The sequence below is a fragment of the Ovis aries genome, chromosome 11, assembly GCF_016772045.2.
Source record: "Ovis aries strain OAR_USU_Benz2616 breed Rambouillet chromosome 11, ARS-UI_Ramb_v3.0, whole genome shotgun sequence".
Lineage (NCBI taxonomy): Eukaryota > Metazoa > Chordata > Mammalia > Artiodactyla > Bovidae > Ovis > Ovis aries.
Window position 1 is genome coordinate 5389406 of NC_056064.1, and position 23661 is coordinate 5413066.

Genomic DNA, 23661 nt, shown 5'->3' on the forward strand with positions numbered 1-23661 from the left:
TCTGACTCTTTGCGACACGGTGGACCACAGCACCCCAGGCCTCTCTGTCCATCACCAAGTCCCAGAGTTTACCCAAACTCATGTCCATTGAGTCGGTGATGCCATCCAACCATCTCATCCTCTGTCCTCCCCTACTCCCACCTTCAATCTTTCCCAGCATCAGGGTCTTTTCCAATGAGTCAACTCTTCGCATCAGGTGGCCAAAATACTGGAGTTCCAGCTTCAGCATCAGTCCTTCCAGTGAACACCCAGGACTGGTCTCCTTTAGGATGGACTGGTTGGATCTCCTTGCAGTCCAGGGGACTCTCAAGAGTCTTCTCCAACATCACAGTTCAAAAGCATCAATTATTTGGTGCTCAGCTTTCTTCACAGTCCAGCTCTCACATCCATACATGACCACTCGAAAAACCATAGCCTTGACTAGACGGACCTTTGTTGGCAAAGTAATGTCTCTCTGCTTTTTAATATGCTGTCTAGGTTGGTCATAACTTTCCTTCCAAGGAGTAAGCGTCTTTAATTTCATGGCTGCAGTCACCATCTGCGGACAACGCTTTAGTAAAAACAGGCCCTTGTGTGCGCAGGTGACTGAGGACTGCCCTAGGGAGAGAGCCAGGCGTGAGGTGGCCCTTGACAAGACATTGCCAGGTCGTCTTCCAGCAATAAAGTACCAGCTTATCTCAGAAAGCACGCGCGCCCAGGGAAGGCAGGGGTTGAACAAAGAAGGAATTCGGCCTGTCCTTTCGGGGGTGCAGAGCCTGCACCCCACTTGGCGGGCTTGCGCTCTGCCGGGCGGGAGAGACGGCCCGACGGAGGGAGGCCCGGGCCGGGGAGGGAGGCCCGGGCCGGGGAGGGAGGCCCGGGCCGGGGAGGGAGGCCCGGGCCGGGGAGGGAGGCCCGGGCCGGGGAGGGAGGCCCGGGCCGGGGAGGGAGGCCCGGGCGGCCGCGCTCTGACGCCTCGCGTGTCTCCCGGCAGGACGACAAGTACTGGGCGCGGCGCCGGAAGAACAACATGGCGGCCAAGCGCTCGCGCGACGCGCGGCGCCTCAAGGAGAACCAGATCGCCATTCGCGCGTCCTTCCTGGAGAAGGAGAACTCGGCGCTGCGCCAGGAGGTGGCCGACCTGCGCAAGGAGCTGGGCAAGTGCAAGAACATCCTGGCCAAGTACGAGGCCCGGCACGGGCCCCTGTAGGCGGGCGGCGGGCGGCCGCGGCCCGGACAGGCCTTCACCGCAGCGACCGACCTTTCTGACATCAGCACTTTACCAGACGCAGCAACACGACGGACTCACGTTTTGGGGTGTGTGTGTGTGTGCTTGTGCTTGTGCTCCTGTGTGGTCAGCGGTGTGTGTGTGTGTGCTCCCGTGTGGTCAGCGCGGTGCGTGTGTGTGCGCGTGCGCGCCTGTGTGGTCAGAGATGTGAGTGTGTGTGTGTGTGCCCCTGTGTGGTCAGTGGTATGTGAGTGTGTGTGTGCGCGTGCGCTCCTGTGTGGTCAGCGGTGTGAGTGTGTGTGCGCGCGTGCGCTCCTGTGTGGTCAGCGGGTGTGTGCGCGTGCTCGCGCCTCCCTCTGCGCCCGCCATTTTGAAACGAGAGGTGCCATGTTTTTCCTGGACTGAGGAGCCGGCGCGGGCTTCCTGCTCCCCGCCGCTCACCCCCTCCCGCCCTTTCCGCGCGGCTGCAGGCGCGCTCCTGCCCACTCGTTCAGGGCCTTCTGCTCGGGGTCACTGAGAAGGGCCCTGCTGAAATAGTAGATCTCGGTTTCGCAAGACCACAGGCTCTTGTTTCTGTTTAATCTGTAAGTTACCATGCTAATAAGGTGCACAGTAATTTAGCACTACACTGCAGCTCCGTTCAGTTATAGGTTGCTTTCCTCACTTTTTAAGTTTTGGTGATAATCGTCTTCAAATTTAAAGTGCTGTTTAGATTTACTAGATCCCATATTTACTTAGTGCTCTCTACTAAGTTTCCTTTTAACTCTACCAACTCCAGCGAGTAAGAGTACTCTTATAGAACACAGAGTGTGTTTTTGCACTGTCTGTACCTAAAGCAATAATCCTATTGTACGCTAGAGCATGCTGCCTGAGTATTACTAGTGGAAGTAGGATCTTTTCCCTACCTGAGAATTTCACTGTCTTTTAAAAAGCAAAAATTACAGTAATGTATTTGCGCATGCCCAGAACATCCCCAGGACCAGGAAGCAGAGGGAAACGCCAGGTCTAAGAACAAGGGGTTAACTTATCAGTGTACAGCCAAAAAATGCATCTTGGAACAGCTTTTGACATTGATGTGTTTGCTTTTGTTTTCTCTCTTTTCCCATGCCCCCAACCTCCAATTTTCTAGTTAACTTTTTCCACATCCCTCTTGATATTCAATACAATTCAATTACTTAAGATTCAGTTTTCCCCATTTTTTTAGTAATGTATATATTTTTGTGAATTATACCTTGTTGTTTTAAAAAATCAGTTAATAAGTTGATGTTTTGTAAAACCCCTTTTTCTTAGTGGTGTCATATTTGAATGCTTCATAAATTAATGATTCTGGAGCTTATGTTTCTTATTCTCTGTTTTCTTTTGAACGTATGTGCTCTTATTAAGTGGACTTCTGAAAAATGAATGTAAAAGACACTGGTGTATCTCCGAAGGGGATGGTGTTGTCACAAACTGTGGTTAATCCAATCAATTTAAGTGTTTACTGTAGACCAAAAGGAGAGATTATTAAATTGTTTAATGTTTATACAGAGTAATTATAGGAAGTTCTTTTTGTACAGTATTTTTCAGATATAAATACTGACGATGTATTTTGGAAGACATATATTATATATAGCAAAGAGAAAAGGAAAACTATTCCATGTTTTAAAATTATATAGCAAAGATATATATTCATCAATGTTGTACAGAGAAGTGCTTGGGGGTTTTTGAAGTCTTAAATATTTTAATTTTGTCACTGACACATCAGCATGTTTTCTGCTTTAAATTAAAATTTTGCAACAGTATCGAAGCTTGCTGTGACGAATTCTGCTCTAAAATATCTAAGGAGTTTTCTTATTTCCTATTAGGTCTCAGAAAGAAAACCCAGAACCACAAAATGGATGTTAGTCAAATATTTATTGGATGATACAGTGATTTTTAGGAAAGGCATCTGCCACAGAAATGTTCACTTCAAAATTATGAGTTCCTAAAAATGAATAGCACTGCAAGCATCCCCCAAAATTCTGTTCTCCTCAGTGGGCACGTGCATCTTACACAGTATAAGGTTAATATCGGTGCTATGTGTATGATTTATAATTTGATAGCTGTCTTGACTTTAAAGGTGATTGTTCTTTTGTTTCACTAACTTGTGGTAAGAGATTTTGCCGTTGTTATAAAGAAACATTTTCTGCAAGATTAAAATACCCTTTTATCAGTGGGATTTTCTAGTTTCCTGTGTCCAGAGTATGTGATTCTTTAATGACCTTTAATCATTCTTTAATGGTGATCTCCTTGTCAATCTGTTAGCGAAGCTTCTCTCTGACTGTCATAGTCTTGGGGAATCTGAATAGTGGAATATTCCTACAGATATCCCATTTTATCTGAAGCTACAGATTATAATGGGAGATGGACGCATATTGGAATTGAAATAACCTTGTTCAGGTAAATAATAAAATAAAACCTCTATCACACTTAAGCAGAACTGAATTAGTGATATTCAGAGACACAGGTAAACATGGAGTTGGCCTTTTTATAGATAAAGAGACTAACTGCAGCAGAATTGTTAAATAGTTCAATATCTAGGAAGAAAGCTGAAGTATTGAAGGATTGTACTGAAGACAATCCAAATTCATTGAAGTTTAAAATGGTAACTGAAAAAACTGTATTTGAGTACTAGTCTTTCTGAAATTAGGTTGCTTGTATCTGATGAGCATCACAGATGTTTTCTGCAGAAGACATTTAAAGATCATAATAAAACTTATTCTTTGGCGTGCCAGGGGTAGTTTCAGAAACCTACCTCGCTTTAAATTTTTTAAAGCTTTGGAGTCTGTACAGGTGCCTTATATGTAGGTCATTGTCACCACACACAAGCACTCAACCCCTGAACTCACTGCCTTCTGTCCAGGGCAGTCAGCTAGTAAATAAAGCAGTCCTGCTAAATGGCATGAGAAGGCATGGCCCGATTTGGAATGACTTAGATCATCCAGGGTCAGATGAGTTCCGCAGACTGCAGCTATTAAAAGAGTCCTGTTGTCATTTTTCACCTTTTCGTCATAAGCATCTTTCAAAGATTAATTACTTGGCCATTAAAAATGAATCCAAATCATATTATGCCAACATCATTTAGACATGATTTGGAATGAGCAGCCTAGGACTTCCTGACAAGGTCACATCCTCCTTTCTACTGGACTTGCAAAGAAAGGCGAAAATTGGTCAGCCTGTGGTACTGCTTGTGCCACCTGGAGGACATAGGAATGGGAGGGCTGTAAGTGATCACTTCCTCCTCTTGAGAAAGTGGACGCTTTGACCATTCCAAAACCCACAGTGAGCAGGATAGTGACAGGCCTTTCATCTTCACATATGACAGGCCGCTGTGAAACCATCGTTTGAAGCAGAAGGACCGTTTGCTTGATGAGCATGCAGATGGAATTCTAGCACTGGGTGGAGAGGAAGCAGTGCTGGAAAGCCCAGAGGTTCCTTCCAACTTAGCGGTTTTGTGAGGGAACTCAATTCTAAATATATGTTTGAAAGGTCTTGGGTCTGTTTGCAGAAGAGTCAATAAGAATTTTAAGTAGAGTCACTCCCACCCCCACCCCAAATTAAAACAGAGGTCATTCTGTAAAATGCAAAGGAGTTTGCCTCCCTTCTTCCTAAAGTTCCTTTTTGAAAAACTTAATTCGTGTTAATCAGAGCAGTTCCAGAAGGTGATAGACACCTGCTCTCAGTCTGCCAGCTTCCTGCTAAAGGCTCCTAGGCCCCCATGGGGGAGGCTAAGATCTCCTCTAGGTTTTCTCTACAATTAATGTCATTTTTTAAATGAGCAAAGCCGTGTTTTTAATCATGATGCATTGGATTCGGCAACTAAAGGCAGTATATTTTGCTGAGGGCTAAGTGTATGTAGAGGAGGATGTGTGTGTGTGTGTGTCTGTGTGTGTGTGTGTGTGAGAGAGAGAGAGAGAGAGAGAGAGAGAGAGTAGTTAAGGCATAAAACCTTTCATGTGGAGCACCTTACCAAACGTAACAATAATCACCATTATCCTTTTGGCAACACCACACAGATTGCATCTGTTAAACAGGTACAAGTTCACTTGAGGTCGGTGTGTTTGTACACCATGGTTTTGGTTGCTGTTTATGCTATTAAGTCCAAAACTTTGTCTGTTACTCTTCATGTTTAATAAAATTTGAATTGTTTCCTGTCTTTCGTGTATTTTTGTTGACAGTCTGCTGGAAATCGGATTCTATTCCCAATTCTATCACCAAGAAGCCATTGACAGATTAATTACATAGATGATAAAGTAATAACATAATTAGTGAGAAATTAACATTTACTGGGTACTTACATGTCAGATCCAGTACTAAACACTTGCAAGGAATATTTAATCCCACATTAACCTCATGAGGTAGGGACAATTGTAATCTCCGTTTATGGAAAAGAAGATAGAAGCTTGGAGAGGTTATGTAGTTGGTAGAAGTGACAGAAATGAGTTCTGGTTCATTAGATGGGCATCATTTAGAGTGGTGTTTCCCTCAAACCAATCCAAAGGCTGTTTTCTGGTCATGTATATGAGAATCATCTGGAGACATATTACTAGACTACAGACTCAGTAATTCTGAATCCATACATCTGGGATAGAGCCTGGAAATCTGAACTGCTTAAAGACTCCCAGCTGACTTGCATGTGTGGCCAAGTAACTGGAGCCCAAGGATTTACAGACTTGACCTTCATCTGAGTCCATGACCTTGGGGGAATCCATGTAGAAGCTTCAAAACTGTAATTACCTGGAATTCCATGCAACTTTTTGTACATAAACAGTTTTCTGTAGAGGGGATCCATGGCTTCCCACCCCACACGGGAATCTGTGATGCAAGATGGAATAAAAATCCCTGATTTACAGGAGAGGTGATGTAGTGTGGTGGTTTCCAGCCCAGGCAACCCGTTAGAGTCACCTGGGAAGCTCAGAACACTGCTGCTGTGTGGGCCACAGCCTCAGCCAAGGAGCTCAGCATCTCTGGCAGAAGAGAAAGGGCTCCAGTGAGGAGCCCAGTGATTCAGATCTGTCACTTAGCAGGTGTGTGACCTTGAACAGCCATGGAGCATTTTTAATCTCCTCCTCTGTGGGCTGAAGTTCCACTCACCATCCCTGGGGGTCATGGGGAGAACTAATGACATAACAAATGCATAGTCTGGCTCGTCGTCAGCCCTCAATAAATAACTGCCATGGGGACCCGAGGAGTCCAATGTGTGCCTGGAGCACTTTTTCCAGTTCAGTATTTCAGACCATTTGTTCTTCCAAAGAAGGCAGAAAACAATTCTGTGCAGAAGAAGGGGCAGGTGGCTGGCTGGTGGCGAGGGAAATGGTGACGCCCCAGCATGGGTGTGGTTCGTGTTCCTATGCCCCTAGTAGATCCGAGCTTTGGCCAAACTTGGGGGACATCTATCAGGTGGTCCCTTCCAGTTTAAGCAGTCGCAATTTAGAGTTAGCTCTATTTCACCATCAAATCGGTTTCTCCTTCATCAGAGGAATAGGTACAATGACCTTCAGATTCTCCTTCAGTAGGTGATTCTGTGTTTTCGCATTTTCAGATCTTAGATGGAATGACTACTTCTCCACGCCTGGAGAGACTTTTGAGTCTCAGATGGCAGGAACTGGTGAGAAGCCCCGCTGCAGATGCCCCCGTCACTCACAGTCACTCAGTCCCCAGGCCAGTTACATGCTGCCTTGGGGGTGGCTTTTCCACTCACATTTAAACATCAACACACCATCAGCCCCCAAGCCCTTTCTCTTCAAAGCACAGGAATTCCATTCCTTCTTCGAAAATCACTGGCTTAGAAGTCTCTTTGTGCGTCTTTAGCGGGGATCTGGGTGGAAATTATGGAAATCTTGCCTTTGTGGTTGGGAGATGGCTCCTTGGTAATAAAGGTAAGGGAACTACTGAAGGAGAAAGTCCCAAGTGAGGAAAGTGGTGAGCGTCTTCTGGTCCTCTGGGCTTTGAGTCAGTGAAGACTTGGGCGCAAAGGCCCCTCTCTGACTTTTCTTTGTGCAAAGCCTGGCACAATAGGAAAAGCCAAAAGTTACTGAGTCCTAAGCCTTGTACCTGCCACATCTCACTTAATCTTTATGCTATGACATTGCTACCAGTATTTTTCCTGTTTTACAGGTAAAGAAACAGGTTCATGGAAATGAAGGAAGCAGAATGTAAACCCAGACAGGATGTCCGATTCCAGAGTTTGTGTTCTGTGCTGCTCTTCTCCATGACTTAAATGAATGACTCAGCTAAGGCAAAAGGCAATTGCTGTGATTAGGAAGGTGAGCCCAGGGCAGGCAAACCTGGACTTAAATCCCCCCTCTGTTATTTACTGTGTGAACATAGAAAATTCACCAGAACACCCTGAGTTTTATTTGCAAAACGGACATATTACTACTCTCCATAGGGTTGTTGTAGGATTAAGTGAGAACATGCATTTCAAACACTTGGATCAATGTCCAAAGTATAATAGGAATTCAACAGATATTTGCTTTTTATGGTAATAATAGCAATTATTAATAAGCATTGCTTGGTTTGATTTCACTAGCAATGTGCTACAATGGAGTCAGACTCTACACTGTGTATTTTAGTGGGCGCATTTTTATTTTGCAAATCCTTGACTATGTTTAGGTGACATCCCTCTTTTGGATGAGTAAATGGGAGAGCTGTGATCACTTTATGGGCCTAGCTGTGTTTCTGAGATTGATCTTATAAAATCCATGAGGCATCACCAATTTTAAGTCAACTCTGTTGCCTCTGATATTATTGAGAACCTGGAGATCTTTGCTTTAACGAATGTACTAAGTGGCGCTGAAAGGCTGACCCTTGCGGTGTGAGGGCAGGCTCAGGCTCACAGAGACGAGAAGTCATGAGTGGCTCTCAAGGGTCTTTCATTTGCTTCTGCCTCCAGGCCTGCCCCAGTCTCCACACTGTACATCTACATTCATATATCCATCTGTATACCTCTATCAATCCTTGTTAGCTCCTGCTAATCACATGGAGAGAGAGGCTGGGCCCCCGTGCTCTATGACGAGAGTAAGAAATATGCCAGCAATTTACTAAACCCATTGCTTTCTTAGGATATCCCTGGCTACCCAGTGGTTAAGAATCTGCCTTGCAATCCTGGGAACGTGGGTTCAACCCCTGGCTGGGGAACTAAGATGCCCCACGCCACAGAGCAGCTAAGCCCACGCGCCACAACTCAGTCCACGTGCTCTAGAGCCTGAGCCACGGCTAGAGAGAAGCCTGCACACCACGTGGGGCCCGTGGGGCCTGCATGTCACAACAGGACTCAGTGAGGCCACAGAACCCCATTGCTTTTCTAGACATTCACTGAGACCACCTTTTCCAGGCCCTCTTGCACTTCGTGTGTCCAGACAACTGGATTGTGGCCCATGGCATATGGGCGGGAGTGAGCCAGGTATCGCTTCACAACTAGCCCACAAATATCTCCTTTCTCTTCTGGCTCCAGCAGATGCCTCAAGAAGATGCAGACTCCAGGAGGAAGGGACTGAGGTCTCTGAATCACTGGGCTGTCACGTGAGGGACAAAAACCCTGCTCTGGACTAAACCTTTGAGATCCTGGGGTGGTTGTTACAGGGGTCAGTCCGCCATAACTTGAGAACCTTTTTCTGCAGTTCGATGTCCTTACTCGAGGTCTTCGCATCTTTGCCAGTCTCCTTCCCAGGCTGGGGAGTGGGGCTGGCTCCTTGGAACCCAGCTTGTCACCTCTCACATACAGGACTTTGTGGTCTACCTGCCTCCTGGACAGACCTCCCACCCAGTTTTGGCCAAACCTGTTGGGCTGGACCCCATGGACTGCAGCACGCCAGGCCTCCCTATCCATCACCAACTCCCAGAGTTTACCCAAACTCATGTCCATAGAGTCAGTGATGCCATCCAACCATCTCATCCTCTGTCATTCCCTTCTCCTCCCGCCCTCAAGCTTTCCCAGCATCAGGGTCTTCAATGAGTTAGCTCTTTGCATCAGATGGCCAAAGTATTGGAGCTTCAGCTTCAGCCTCAGTCCTTCCAATGAACACCCAGGACTGATTTCCTTTAGGATGGACTGGATCTCCTTGCAGTCCAAGGGACTCTCAAGAGTCTTCTCCAGCACCACAGTACAAAAGCATCAATTCTTTGGCGCTCAGCTTTCTTCACAGTCCAACTCTCACGTCCATCCATGACCACTGGAAAAACCGTAGCCTTGACTAGACGAACCTTTGTTGGCAAAGTAATGTCTCTGCTTTTTAATATGCTGTCTAGTTTGGTCATAAGTTTCCTTCCAAAGAGTAAGTGTCTAATTTCATGGCTGCAGTCATCATCTGAATAAAGTTCTAGGGATGTGATGGGTGGATGGATTCAGGGCCTGGTCCACAGGGTTTGGTAGGAGGACCGCTCCAAGGTTTCACTTCCGTGACTTCTGGTGATCAGTGATTCACAGCCAGCAGTGCAGAGAGGGAACGTCTGGGGAATTTGTAAAGAAACCTGTGCTGTGGCCCCTGGAGACATGCAGCCTCTGGTGTGGAAGACCAGCCTGCTTCCCTAGAGAACTCTCCTAGCTGCGTCTCCTCTGTGCACCCTTGGCTGACCAGCACTGGCTCTCTGAGAGAGATGGGGATCCCTGACCGGCAACTTCGGCAAGCTTCAAAGAGGCAGGGAGGCCGGAGCCCACTTCTCTTTCACGGATGTGAAGGTGTATTTTAAAAGATGAAGAGGTGCCCCAAAGGGAAACGTTACAAAAAATGTTGTCAGTCTATCTCTGTGAATATATATTTGTTTGGTGACAAATAAAACATCCTCTTTTGATACCATTCACCTTTCACTTAAAGAAGCCAAGGCTCAGACTTCCCTGGTGGTCCAGTGGCTAAGACTTCTGAGCTCCCAACGCAGGGAGCCCAGGTTTGATCCCTGGTCAGGGAACCAACTAGATCCCACGAGCCGCAACTAAAGTCTCCGGCGGCCACAACAGATGGACGATCCCATGTGCTGCAACTGAGACCTGGTGCAAAAATAAGCAAATATTTAAAAAGAAAGAAACCAAGGCTCAAAGAGTTCTGCAGTCAGAGTCTGGAGCAGAGCTTACACCCAGGAAAAGGTGATGCCAGGATTTTGCACCAGGCTTTTGGGCTCCCGAGCCCTCTGCTGTCCAGACGTGCTGATCCTCGCCCCACCGCTTGCCCTGCACAGTCCAGTAGGGCTGGGGTGTTTATACCTTGTGAGCCCGCACTTTATCCATGGCTTCCTGAACTAGGAGGAACACGTAAGCCCAGAGAAGCCACTTCCTTGAGTCAGCTGGGCATTTGGCCTAAAACAGAGGCTCTTAAACCTTGCTGCTCATCTGAATCACCTGAGGGAACTTTTAAACATCCTGGTTCCTAGGTCATATTTCAAACCAGTTGTTATCAGAATATCTGCTGGGGTTGGTGGAACCCAGACATCACTATTTTTAAAAATTTCCCAGGTGATTCCAATTGCAGCTTGTGGATTAGCACACTAAGGCTTTGAAGTTGAATTACCCTTGAGTTCAAACCCTGTCTCTGATATCCATTTATTTAATAAACAAATATGCATTGAGCATTCATGATGGAGAAGCTCTTTTAGACTAGTAACACTGTACTTAATTTTTCTGAGCCTCAGAGTCATTTAATGCCATCTTAATATTGTTTGCATTAAGCAACATATATAAAGCACCTAGCAACTTGAAATATTAGACATTCAACAGGTATTAGTTCCTTCTCTCACTCTTCCCGACTGACTCCTCCTTTCCTTGACCCTGCAGGAGGTAAATAAGAAACTCCAGGAAGGAGGAGCCCAGGGTTGGAGTCCTCATTCTGGCCTTTGAAATTCAAGAGTAACACAGGACGAAAAACAAGGAGGCCTTTTCGAACTTTTGCCCCTTAGGCTAGATTTACTTATAAGATTCCTATACTAGCATACTCTGTGTTAGTCACTCAGTTGTGTCTGACTCTGCGAGCCCATGGACTGTAGCCCTCCAGGCTCCTCTGTCCATGGAATTTTCCAGGCAAAAATACTGGAGCGGGTTGCCATGTCCTTCTCCAGGGGTCTTCCCGACCCAGGGATCGAACCCAGGTCTAACATACTATAGGAGAGCAAATGGATTAAAAAATCTTGGAGAGCCTTCCCTGGTGGTCAAATGGTTAAGAATCTGCCTTCCAATGCAGAGAACTTGGGTTCAATCCCTGGTTGAGGTATTAAGATCCCACATGCCCTGGAGCAACTACTGAGCCCACACACATAATTAGAGATCCCCTGCATGCTACAACTAAGACCAGATGCAGCCAAATAAATAATTTTTTAAAAAAAAGGAAAAGGAGTTTTGGAGAATCTTTCATCCTGATTTTAAAATGAGAAATCAAACATTTGCTGGTGGAGACTAGATTCCATCCTAAGTTTGCAAACTTCCGGTGTAATGCTTATTCTAAAACATCAAACTTGCCCCCTAAAAACTGAAACGGAGCAGGGACCTGTGGGGCTCCTGGGCATAGAAGCCTTTCTATGTCCCCCATTTCTTGTTTGCAGGGTATAGAGTCCAGTCCCCATGACTTTCCCTGAGTTCTAAAGGGCAGATTCCAACAGCTGCTAATCAGGGAAAGGAGGAGATGCACAGAGGAGGGAGCAGCAGTCAGGAAACAAGAGTGCAACTTGGGGGCCGGGGCCTGACTCCATCTCAAGGGTTACACAGAGCAATGCCTTTGAGATCTTGACAGAACTAAAACCCCCAACACACGGAAGCAGGTAGCATTCTTCATTCCAGACTGAAGAACCAGAGAAGCTCATCAAGACTAGGAGACCATCTGAGCCTGCACACACTTCGATCCTTATCAGAAATCCTGCCCCTGCACCCCTGTTATAACACTCACCAAATCCCTCTGGGTTGGGGCACACAGTTTTTGAGGGGCACAAGCCTGTTGGTTCCCCTTTGCCTGGCAAAACAGTAAATATTATTTTCTACTTTAGTCAAAACTCTTGTCTCTGAGATTCCATTCAGCCCCAGTGCACAGAGGCTGTTTTCAGCATCAGAGCCATAGTTGCATCTTTAATTTTTTACTCTAATATAAACTGGTGGCGGAGCAGCATGGAATTTTTAACCCCAAGGTCAGCACTGACTTCTGAAAGCATCCCCGAATTAGCATGTAAAACCAGAATGCTCGGTTTACTAACGCTGCTGCACCCCCACTCCCCAAATAGATGGCAGCCCCTAAGCTACTTCTTCCTAGAAAGTCTGAAGCCATCTCCGAAAATGAGTCCCAGGAGGTAAAGAATCAGAGATCTGTGCCCTGCAGTGTGGACCTACAGGCCCCAGTCAGATGGGAATTGCGCAGCTTTCCGGGGTAGCAGGTGGCTTCCAGTATGACTCACAAGGTTCAGCCAGAAGCCAGGTTTCTGCTCCAATTCTGTTCTTTCCCCGGGCAGCCTCCTGTGACTTGAGAACCCGGTGAAAGGAGGGAGAGAGAAGGGCGGGTCTCCTCGTGCACCTCTCACAGGGGAAGACACACTCAGGGAAGGAGAGTGTGTGCAGCGCTGACCTGGGTGCAGGCCCCCGACGTGTCTGAACACCACTGCGCCGCAGAAGGACGCCTCACCCGCGTCTCACTGGCCCTGTCAGCAACCCCGGGAAGGGCCCAGGAAACAGGGCTGGCGGCAGCACGCCTGCTGCAAGGCCCGCGAGGAGCGCGGCCTGAGCTGCGCAGTGACCCCGACTTCCCTGCGCTCCCTGAGGGGGTGTGCAGATCCTAGCCCAGCCTGACTCTCCTCATTGCCCTGGGAACGCACCTCGACCTCCTCAGCTGTAATTAATGACCTGTGAATCAATTGTAAAAGATGCTTCTGACGGGGTGAGGACTCCCCACCCACCGTCTCTGAGGTCCGATTAATATCTGAAGCCAGAAACCAGGGCTGGTTGATTTCCTTTGAGATGGGACTGCCTTTCCTAAACGTGCGTCTTCCCACCTCGATCCTACTGCTTGCCCTCTCCCTAACATTTCTGCTCACAGCTGAAGGCCAGAGCAGGGCCCTTTGATGGGCTTCTCCGACAGCACAGGGCCCCCTCCCAGTCTCGGGGCACCCCCTCCTCCCGGGCAGCAGGCAGAATGCGGGTCCCCCTTCCTGCAGGTCCCTTGCCACCTGCTGCCTCCCTGGAACTACAGAGGCAGGCAGACACGCACAGAGGCCTCGTGAAACGGTACTTTAAAAGACCAAAGGGCCTTTCTTTCTTTTGACAGACGATGAATCTCAGAAATAGAAGAGTGATTGTAGAAGGCGGTGGGGGCGGGTGAGCAGAAAGGGGGAGCTGGGGTCCGCGCGTCTGCGCCCTGGGCCCTTCCCCTCCTCGGCCCTTCCCCTGCTCCCCCGCGGTCTCTCCTCCCTCCCTCCCTGACCCTCTGCCCTCCCCACTCTCTCCGTCTCTGCCGCGTTTCTCCCTTCCCACCCCCTTCTGTCCTCCCCGCTGCTGTGCTGGGTCGAGAGGGGGCGTGAATGAGCAGAGGGGATGGCTACAGGGAAGCGGGGCCAGAGACTCAGGCCCCCAGCAGACGGATGGCACGGGGCACGCCCGGACTCCCCGATCCCCCTCTGCAACCCCGTAGACCCCGCAGCTGGTGCTCTGGAGCCAGACCCGTCCGCCACAGCCATGCTCAGAAAGCCTCCCCAAGGCGCTTTCAGGACGGCCCAGGAAGCTCTGGGTCAGAGGATGCCTTTGAGACATTTCCTGGGGTAAGCTCTTTGTGGCCTAGAGAGGAAAAGCGACTCTGAATGTCACACGCAGTTGAGGACAATTACGATGACCGCCCCCCACCCCCACCCCCACTGGCCGGGCTCTGTTCCAAAGAGCACCCTGTCTTCTCTTGGGTTCGTTTCCCTGTGGACCCAAGGGGCAGAAAGGACGGCGAAATGGAGGCACTGGTCCCTAGGCCCTAGCAGAGTCATTAAGTACCGAATGCTGTTCATTCTTCAGGACACATGGAAATGCCGTTTTTTCCCGTGAAATCTCCTCTTGAGTCAGTTCTTAGGCAGGTTGCTAAGAAGTCCAAGAGACCCAGAAGAGAGATGGGTCTGGGGTTCTCAAGGAGGAGGAAAGGGCAGACCTTTTTTTCCCCTCTACAATCCTTAGTCTTACTCACATAAAATAGTGTTTTTCTTTAAGCCCAGAACTGATGATTACACAAAAAAACAATTCAGTTTAAACCCTATACTAGGGATTATATAACAACAGTGTATCCTGCTTGAGGACAGTTTCTCCTTCCTGAAAACCTTCCGACTAATCCTGATATTTTAGAATGTAAATTATGGCAGTGGGTCTGGTAGGATCTTTCTATTCTAGTGGGTCTTTCTGGATCTTTCTGGTAGGATCTAGAGAAGAATGGGCCTGGAAGAAGCCTTTTTCTAGGCTGGTGAACTTGAACAAGTTCTAGGTTCTAATCGTGTTGTCCTGAAACATAAATTGTGGGAGTGGCTCTGGTAAAATTTTCACAAACTTGAGACATTCTTTTGACTTATTGTAATAACTAATTAAAAAGCACATAATTCCCTTGCTAAAGACTAGCAAGAGGGCACTCTCCACCCCCTTCTGATGTCTATGTCAGAAGTTACCTCTGTCCCTTCTCACTGTGATAAACTTCTGCCACACGAGAGCCCTGACTGGTCAAGCCTGGTCCCTGGTCCCAAAGCTAAAACTTCTTCTTCGATCACAAATCCGATATCCTTCAGTGTAAGCTACCACTCTGATCTCGTGGTTGGATGCAGTTACTCCCTCCCCTGAACCTCATCCCTTTTCCAACGCAGCTCCCCACCTGTCCCTCTCTTGTGATGGCTAACTTCCTACAGTCCATAAAACAGCCCCTCCACAAAGACACCAGCATCTTTGAGGGCAGGTTTGGAAAACCAAACATAACCCTAACTAATAAATGTGTCATTTTTATTTTTTCATTTGTTTCTGTATTTGCATATTTGTATGCCAAGAGTGAAAAAATGTGGGGGTGGGGGGAGGGCGGAATCTCGTGGTGGAACACTGATTCCTTCAACCCTAACTGACCACATAGACCTTTCCCTAACAACATAAAAATGGAACTTACCTCCTCCAGGAAGTGTTCACCCAGAGCTGGTGGGGCCAGAAGGCAGGACGGGTCAGTCCAGGGTGTAGGCAGTAAGGGGATTCATTGTCAGAAGTAATTTTTAAAGTGATAACATCAATGTTCTGTTAATCAGCCATTTTCTCTTTTTGTGGAAGAAAAATTTTCCAAGTTTTAACCAAATACAATTAAATTAAGTGGACTTTCTGTTGAAAGTATTTTAGTGGGAATCTTCAACTGTAGAGACTTTGGAAAGCTTTAGAATAAATCCTGAAGAGAAACAGGACACAGAAAGTATTGCAATTTTGGAATTGACTGAAAAATGGGATGTCTTCTGTATCTTAGCTGAACTTACTCTTAGATAGGTATGAACATTTCTACTTGTACACCTGTTTCTTTATGTGAAAGAAAATTTCAAAATTAAGACTAATAAAAAATTCTTTGATCAACTACGAGTGAAGATAGTTTGACAAATCTGACTGCATTGTCTATCAAATAGGAATATGCAAAGACTAATTTTGACAGAGAAGGCTAATTTTAACTAAAATCATTGACAAATTTGTAGAACTCAAGGCATGAATATAGAATCTGTAATATCATTATTCATTATTTCAACATATCAATATACAGGTATAGTTTTTCCTTTGAAAGAAAATACACTCATATAATTTAAAAGTATTAATACAGTACTCTTCCTTTTTCACTACATGTATATGTATCTTTTTATTACTGACATGATTATGTATACGACATAAAAAATTCAGTTTTCTGGTTGTCATTATTTATTTATTTTAATTTGATTATCACTGAAAGCAATCATGTACAGAGGAAAGGAAGTTAAAAATGATCTGTTTTGGGTACGCCCCAAGCACCAGCCTGCCCAGGGTGCACACAGTTTCTTGTTGATCTGACAAAGCCTTTGACTTATCCATTTGACACAGCATTTTAGAAATGAAGCCCCAGTGGGGTTATGTCTCTAGAGAAATTAAGGTTTATCAGTTATGTCTTCCTTACTAAGTAGTAATCACCTTGGCTATGGGTTCCTAGTCCATTTCCACAAGTATGAAAGGAGGGATACAACTTCCCCCCTTGGACTCAATCCCCCATAATATATATGTGAGAGAGTTGCTCCATCTTGGCGCTAGACATTTGGAGCCAAGTCATTCTTTACTGAGACTGTTCTCTGCAGCACAGTATATCCACCAGCATCCTGGCCTCTACCTCTGGGTAGAGTGTGACGACCAAAATTGTCTCTAGAAATGGCCCCAGCTGAGAACCACTATATTAGACAGAGATTCAGCAGCTTGTTTTCAAATGGGCCTGGAAGAAGCCTTTTTCTAGGTTGGTGAACTTGAACAAGGCTCTGACCATCACTGAGCCTCTGTTTTCTGCATCTGTAAAGTTGGAATAAAGCATCTACTTTGATTTGCCGTCAAGTTCAAAATGATAATGTATGTGAAGATGACTCAGAAACTCTAAATCTATTTGTGGATTTGTAAAGCAATCATTATAGAGAGGTCAAAATTTTTACACTGCAATTCAGTTGTGCAAAAAAAAAAAAAAAAGTAGCTCTAAAAAGTATAATTGATTTCATCAATTTCTTTGAGTCCCCAAAAAACTTAATTGGCCAATTAAAAGTAATTTCTTCTTTTCCAATTTAAAACAGGCTCTTTCATTGAACTTGACAAGTTCAGGTTAAGAATCCAATCAATTTAGGGCTTTCCTGATGGTCCAGTGGTTAAGACTCTGTGCTTCCATTGCAGGGGGCACAGGTTCCATCCCTGGTTGGGGAACTAACATCTCACATGCCATGCTGCATGGTCAAAAAAATAGAAAAAAAAAAAAAATCAATCAATTCAAAATACAAAGGTCCAGGAAAGTTTCTCTCAAGATATCTCTCAACCTTCCTCTCTTTCTCTGGGTTGTGTCTGCGTAGAGGCCATGAGGTAGGATAGATGGGCCCCTGTGCTGAACAGCTGGAGATTGTCAAGTAGAGTAAATTGGATCTTTGTTTTCCCTAGACACTTCAAGGATCAACTCAAGGGCAGGAGCTGAGCTCTGCTGGAATAGAAAGATAAGATGACCACATCTATGACTCCTGAGGTCAAGGAGCCCTCCCCGACTGCACATGCATAGGAAGACTTCTCAGAGGTCAACAAGGGAGGGGACGCTGCTTCATAATAGGTGCTGTGAAGCTCCCATAGGCCTCTGTGCTGGAATCTATCTTGGCAAAAAGATGTGCACAGATATAAGGGAAGGCCCTGGGACAGAACAGATGTGGGAAAAGAAATGAGATAATTGGCCAGATGAGGACAAAGACCCGGCGGAACTGTCCTTATATAAATGATTTAACCACCTCTTTACTGTACTTCTCCTCATTGGGAAGGACGCCCACATTCTTTCTCTCCAGGTACGTATTCCTGTTTGTTTCTGCCCAAATAAACTATTTCTATGTGAGCTCTCACATGTGTTGTGCTATGCCAATAATAATAATACTCACTGCCCAACAGCCATTGACAGGAGAATGTTGGATCCCACCAAGAAAAGATACCCCGCATCCAAGGGCAAAGGAGAAGCCAATTAGGATGGTAGGAAGGGCTTTGTTTAGATTCAAAGCCCATAATTGCCAGAGATGCTCGGAGGGCTCAAACAACACCTGTGTGCACCAAGACCCAGTGACCCCAGAGAGACAGGGCCAGGCAGCTTTGCATCTGAGTGTCTCCTGCGGAGGCAGTCAGCAGTGGCCTGCACAGGGACAGGGGCTCTGGCTGCAGCAGACCTGGGAGGCACGGTCTGTGGCCTAAGTTCTCTTAGAGGAGGTTGCCATTAGCCCCACCATAGAGCCACTGAGCAGATGACCCACAAACTGGAGAACAATTATACGAAAGATGTTCTCGCATTATTACAAAAATTCTAAGATGCACAATAGATTTTCCAACGTGGGGATCTGGCAAAGAGACTGAGAACCGGCAGGGAATTTGACTTTGGAGGCCAGTGGGATTTGATTACAGAACTGCCACAGGACTGGGGAAACAGACTCTTAAGGGCACAAACAAAACCTTGTCTGCACCAGGACCAAGAGAAAGGAGCAATGACCCCACAAGAGACTGAACGAGAGTTGCCTATGAGTATCCAGGAGTGTCCGACAGAGGCATGAGTTGACAGTGGCCTGCTGTGGGGTCAGGAACACTGACAGCAACAGTCCTTGGAGCAACAATGGCAGACTGGTGTAAGTCCTTTTGAAGGAGGTTGCCATTACCTTATCCCTACAATAGTTTGGCCTTAGGCCAAGCAACATGGAAGGAACACAATTCTGACCATCAACAGAAAATTGGATTAAAGATTTACTGAGCATGACCTAGCTGAACAAGACCCAGATTCCCCCACAACCAGTCCCTCCCATCAGGAAGCTTCCACAAGCCTCTTATCCTTATCCATCAGAGGGCAGACAGAATGAAAAACGCAATCGCAGAAAACTAACCAAACTGATCACGTGGTTCATAGCCTTGTCTAACTCAATAAAACTATGAGCCATACCGTGTAGAGCTACCCAAGATGGATGGGTCATAGTGGAGAGTTCGTGGTCCACTGGAGAAGGGAATGGCAAACCACTTCAGTGTTCTTGCCTTCAGAGCCCCATGGACAGTAGAAAAGGCAAAAAGATGGGACACTGAAAGAGGAACTCCCCAGGTCTGTAGGTGCCCAATAGGCTACTGGAGATCAGTGGAGAAATAACTCCAGAAAGAGTGAAGAGACGGAGGCAAAGTGAAAACAACCCCAGGCTGTGGATGTGACTGGTGATGGAAGGAAAGTGAGATGCTGTAAAGAGCAACATTGCATAGGAACATGGGATGTTAGGTCCATGAATCAAGGTAAATTGGAAGTGGTGTAACAGGAGACGGCAAGAGTGAACATTGACATTTTAGGACTCAGCAAACTAAAATGGACGGGAATGGGTGAATTTAACTCAGATGACCATTATATCTACTACTGCGGGCAAAAATCCCTTAGAGGAAATGGAGTAGCCATCATAGCCAACAAAAGAGTCCAAAATGCAGTACTTGGATGCAATCTCAAAAACCACAGAGTGATTTCTGTTCATTTCCAAGGCAAACCATTCAGTATCACAGTAATCCAAGTCTATGCCCCAACCAGTAATGCTGAAGAAGCTGAAGTTGAATGGTCCTATGAAGACCTACAAGACCTTCTAGAACTAACACCCCAAATTATGTCTTTTTCATCACAGGGGACTGGAATGCAAAACTAGGAAGTCCAGAGATGCCTGGAGTAACAGGCAAGTTTACCCTTGGATACAGAAGGAAACAGGGCAAAGGCTACCAGAGTTTTGCCAAGAGAACACATGGGTCATAGCAAACACCCTCTTCCAACAACACAAGAGACAACTCTACACATGGACATCAGCAAATGGTCAATACTGAAATCAGATTAGTTATATTCTTTGTGGCCAAAGATGGACAAACTCTACACAGTCAGCAAAAACAATAGCAGAAGCTGACTGTGGCTCAGATCATGAACTCCTCATTGCCAATTTCAGACTTAAATAGAAGAAAGTGGGGAAAATTATTAGACCATTCAGGTATGACCTAAATCAAATCCCTTATGATTATACAGTGGAAGTGAGAAATAGATTCAAGGGATTAGATCTGATAGACAGAGTGCCTGAAGAACTATGGACAGAGGTTTGTGACATTGCACAGGAGACAGGGATCAAGACCATCCCCAAGAAAAAGAAATGCAAAAAGGCAAAATGGTTGTCTGAGGAGAACTTACAAATAGCTGAGAAAAGAAGGGAAGTGAAAAGCAAAGGAGAAAGGGAAAATATACCCATTTGAATGCAGAGTTCCAAAGAATAGCAAGAGATAAGAAAACCTTCCTCAGTGATCAATGCAAAGAAATAGAGGAAAACAATAGAATGGGAAAGACTAGAAATCTCTTCATGAAAATTAGAGATACCAAGGGAATATTTCATGCAAAGACAGATACAATATAGGACAGAAATAGTGTGGACCTAACAGAAGCAGAAGATATTAAGAAGAGGTGTCAAGAATACACAGAAGAACTGTACAAAAAAGATCTTCATGACCCAGATAACCATGATGGTGTGATCACTCACCTAGAGCCAGACATTCTGGAGTGTGAATTCAAGTGGGCCTTAGGAAGCATCACTATGAACAAAGCTAGTGGAGGTGATGGAATTACAGCTGAACTATTTCAAATCCTAAAAGTTGATATTAAAATGTTGCACTCAGTATGCCAGCAAATTTGGAAAACTCAGCAGTGGCCACAGGACTGGAAAAGGTTAGTTTTCATTCCAATCCCAAAGAAAGGCAGTGCCAAACAATGTGCAAACTACCACACAATTGCCCTCATCTCACATGCTAGAAAAGTAATACTCAAAATTCTCTAAGTGAGGCTTCAACAGTATGTGAACTGAGGAGTTCCAGATGTTCCAGCTGGATTTAGGAAAGGCAGAGGAACCAGAGATCAAATTGCCAACATCCATTGGATCATAGAAAAAGCAGAAAAACATCTACTTCTTCTTTATTGATTATGCTAAAGCCTTTGACTGGGTGGATCACAACAAACTGGAAAATTCTTCAAGAGACGGCAATACCAGACCACATTACCTACCTCCTAAGAAACCTGTATGCAGGTCAATAAACAACAGTTAGAACCAGACATGGAGCAATGGACTGGGTCCAAATTGGGAAAGGAGTGCATCAGCATCAAGGCTGTTATATTGTCACCCTGCTTATTAGCGTATATGCAGAGCACACCATGAGAAATGCCGGGCTGGATGAATCACAAGCTGGAATCAGTATTCCCCCTGGTGGTCTAGTGGTTAAAAATCCTGGTTTTCACCCAGGTTTAATTTCTGGGCAGGAAACTAAGATCTTGCTTCAAACCACTGCTCACTGCTCTGTCTCCAAGATCAGCAGAAGTTAAAAGTCTACGGCAGCAGGGGGTAGTCACAGTTCCATATGCTAGTCTTAGGTATGTGCTGACCCATGAGCCATTCTTGTCTGGTTCCTGGGTATCTACCTTGGTAGGGAGTCCTGCCTTGTCCTTTGGAGCTTTGTTGGGGCCTCTACCCTGGCATTCAGAGGTGAGTCCCTGCTCCCTGCAGCCATCTTATTTACCACCCCGATCATTTATTTCAGCCTCTGCATCCCCCTGGGGGTCCAGGAACTCTCAGATGTGGGCCCTGCATCAAACTGGAGTCCACAGGTCTCCACAAGTCGGACCTCCTGGAAACCCTCCTGAGCCCTGGTTCCGGCTACCCAGGGGCCAGGCTTACAGGAGCTCTGGGCCCACCTGGGCTAAGATATTTGCATTTCTCCAGGGGTGAGTCATCCTATATTCTCTAACTGGGTGTTTCTAACCCCTGCTAAATGTCTTTGGTTCCATCCCACCCTCAACAACTGAGGTGTGACCTGGAGCTGACGAGCAGACACCCACACCTCATACTCCCTGCCCTGTTTTTCCTGTCTCTAAGCTCCCTTCTCAGACCTGCAAATCCATCTCCTCCCCTTCCTTCTGGGTGTGGCTTTCCCTTTACGTCCTGTCTTCTTTCTTTGCTACTCTGTATTTTCCTCTCCATCTCAGGGGCTATATAGCCAAAGGGATTTTGGGAAAGAAACACATTTATCAATAATGAAAATACATTGAGATGTATTTCAAAAATATTACAGTGAGGGCTTAGGGCTTGGTGGTGGGAGAGAGGAATCCTCTGAACATGAAAAGCATGCTCCACACTGTCTTCACCCTTCAGCTTCCTGTTCGCTCCCATGGAGACCAACTCCTGCCCTGGCAAAGCAAAATCTGTCCTAAGAGAGAATGTCTCCTAAACCTTTCCCTCCTCCTTGCCCTTGCAAGCTTTCCTTTCTTCTCATCCTCCTTGTTTTTCTGTCATCTCCTCTCTATCTGGATTTGGTTTCCTGTATCGTTTGCTCTTGGGAGCTATCCCCTGGAAAGAGGCCCCTGAGTTAGCAGAGGGAGGTCTGCTTACTTTCTCCTCTTTGCTGAGGAAGCCGGCCTGATCCAGCTGCTCTGGCAACCAGTTTTCCAAGGAGAGCCGCCAAGCACGTGGAGCCTCAGCACAGGGAGCTGGGACAGCATCTCCTGATGGAAAAGTTATTCCAGTGGCTTCCTTCAGAACCACCTAGAAGGGCCAAGGCAGACCCCAGAGTTGCTCAACAGCCTGAGGTGCTCAGCAAGCAATCCCCAGTGGCCCCATCAACAGATCCCTTTGAATTTCAAAGGGAATTCATATCCTACAACCTATTCAGGGTCAGCGTCGCATTCTTGATAGCACTCCAAACACACTACATGCACACACATGGACACATCTCCCCTCCAGCTCTGTTGAAAAGCCTGGATTAATATAATGAAACTTCTTCTGCCTCATGAACTAAAATAACTCTGGCATCCCCTTCTGGATGGATTTTAATTAGGAAAGACACAGCATTTAAATTATGCTTATTACTTGCAGTTGCTTGTACAGGCTGTGCGCTTAGGAAAAGGCAATGGAAGTCATGTGAGCTGGAGTTTTTAATGGGATGGCTCTGGAAGGGGAAAAACAGGCCAAGAGCATTTTAAATCTTTTCTTCCCTTGTAGTCAGCCTGGCTGAGAAAAGAAGTCCAGGTTCGGATATCACCATCGTCATCACTAATATTCCTTGAGTGCCTCCTCCATGTCAGAATCCCAGCTAATAAGAATTTTATATGCATTATCTTATTTAGTCAAAAGAATTAGAATTTGACCAACAGAACCGATTAGAAGCCGTTTCCAGGGGAAACCAGGGACAAACCCTTCGCATGAATCAGGGATTCCTTTCCTCCCTGGAGCTGCCAGGTGCCTGTCACAGTATCTACTAAGAGGACATGTGTGATGAATCAATCAGCAATAAATACATGACTGAATGTGGATGTGCTCAGGATGAATCAGATGCAGAAGAACCGTGCATGGGAATAGAGTTTATCATTCCCTGGGGCTGAGGCCTGGCCACAGACCTTGTTTTTGTGTAGACCAGAGAGGCAGTGTTTTATTCCATTAACTCCTCGGTGGATGGATAATGTGATGGTGGAGTTTAAAATTTGGAAGAACAGATAGAATTTCTCTCCCCTGCCTCTTTCCCCAAAAGATCTATTGGTATCTCACAGGGGATAAGCTTCCAGGCCACAATTATGATTTTAGGCAAATTGTTAATCTCACTTGATTAACTTGAGGAAATGTCCTCAACTATAATGTGGCTGTCTGTGATGCTAACATCTACCTCAGGGAATTTTCTGAAGATAATGAAAGATCAGATGTGTCGCTGAGGAATGGGGGCACCAATA

General features: G+C 46.1%; 1 protein-coding gene across 2 annotated transcripts in view; it reads left to right on the forward strand.

The window, feature by feature from the left end:
• Positions 1-5381, forward strand: part of HLF (HLF transcription factor, PAR bZIP family member) — a 56580-nt gene extending 51199 nt beyond the window's left edge. Inside the window, 1 exon segment of one of the 2 annotated variants that reach the window (NM_001139450.1) lies at positions 974-1189. In NM_001139450.1, coding sequence (NP_001132922.1) covers positions 974-1189 — 216 coding nt within the window. 2 annotated transcript variants of the gene reach the window in all.
• The last annotated feature ends 18280 nt before the right edge of the window (positions 5382-23661 follow it).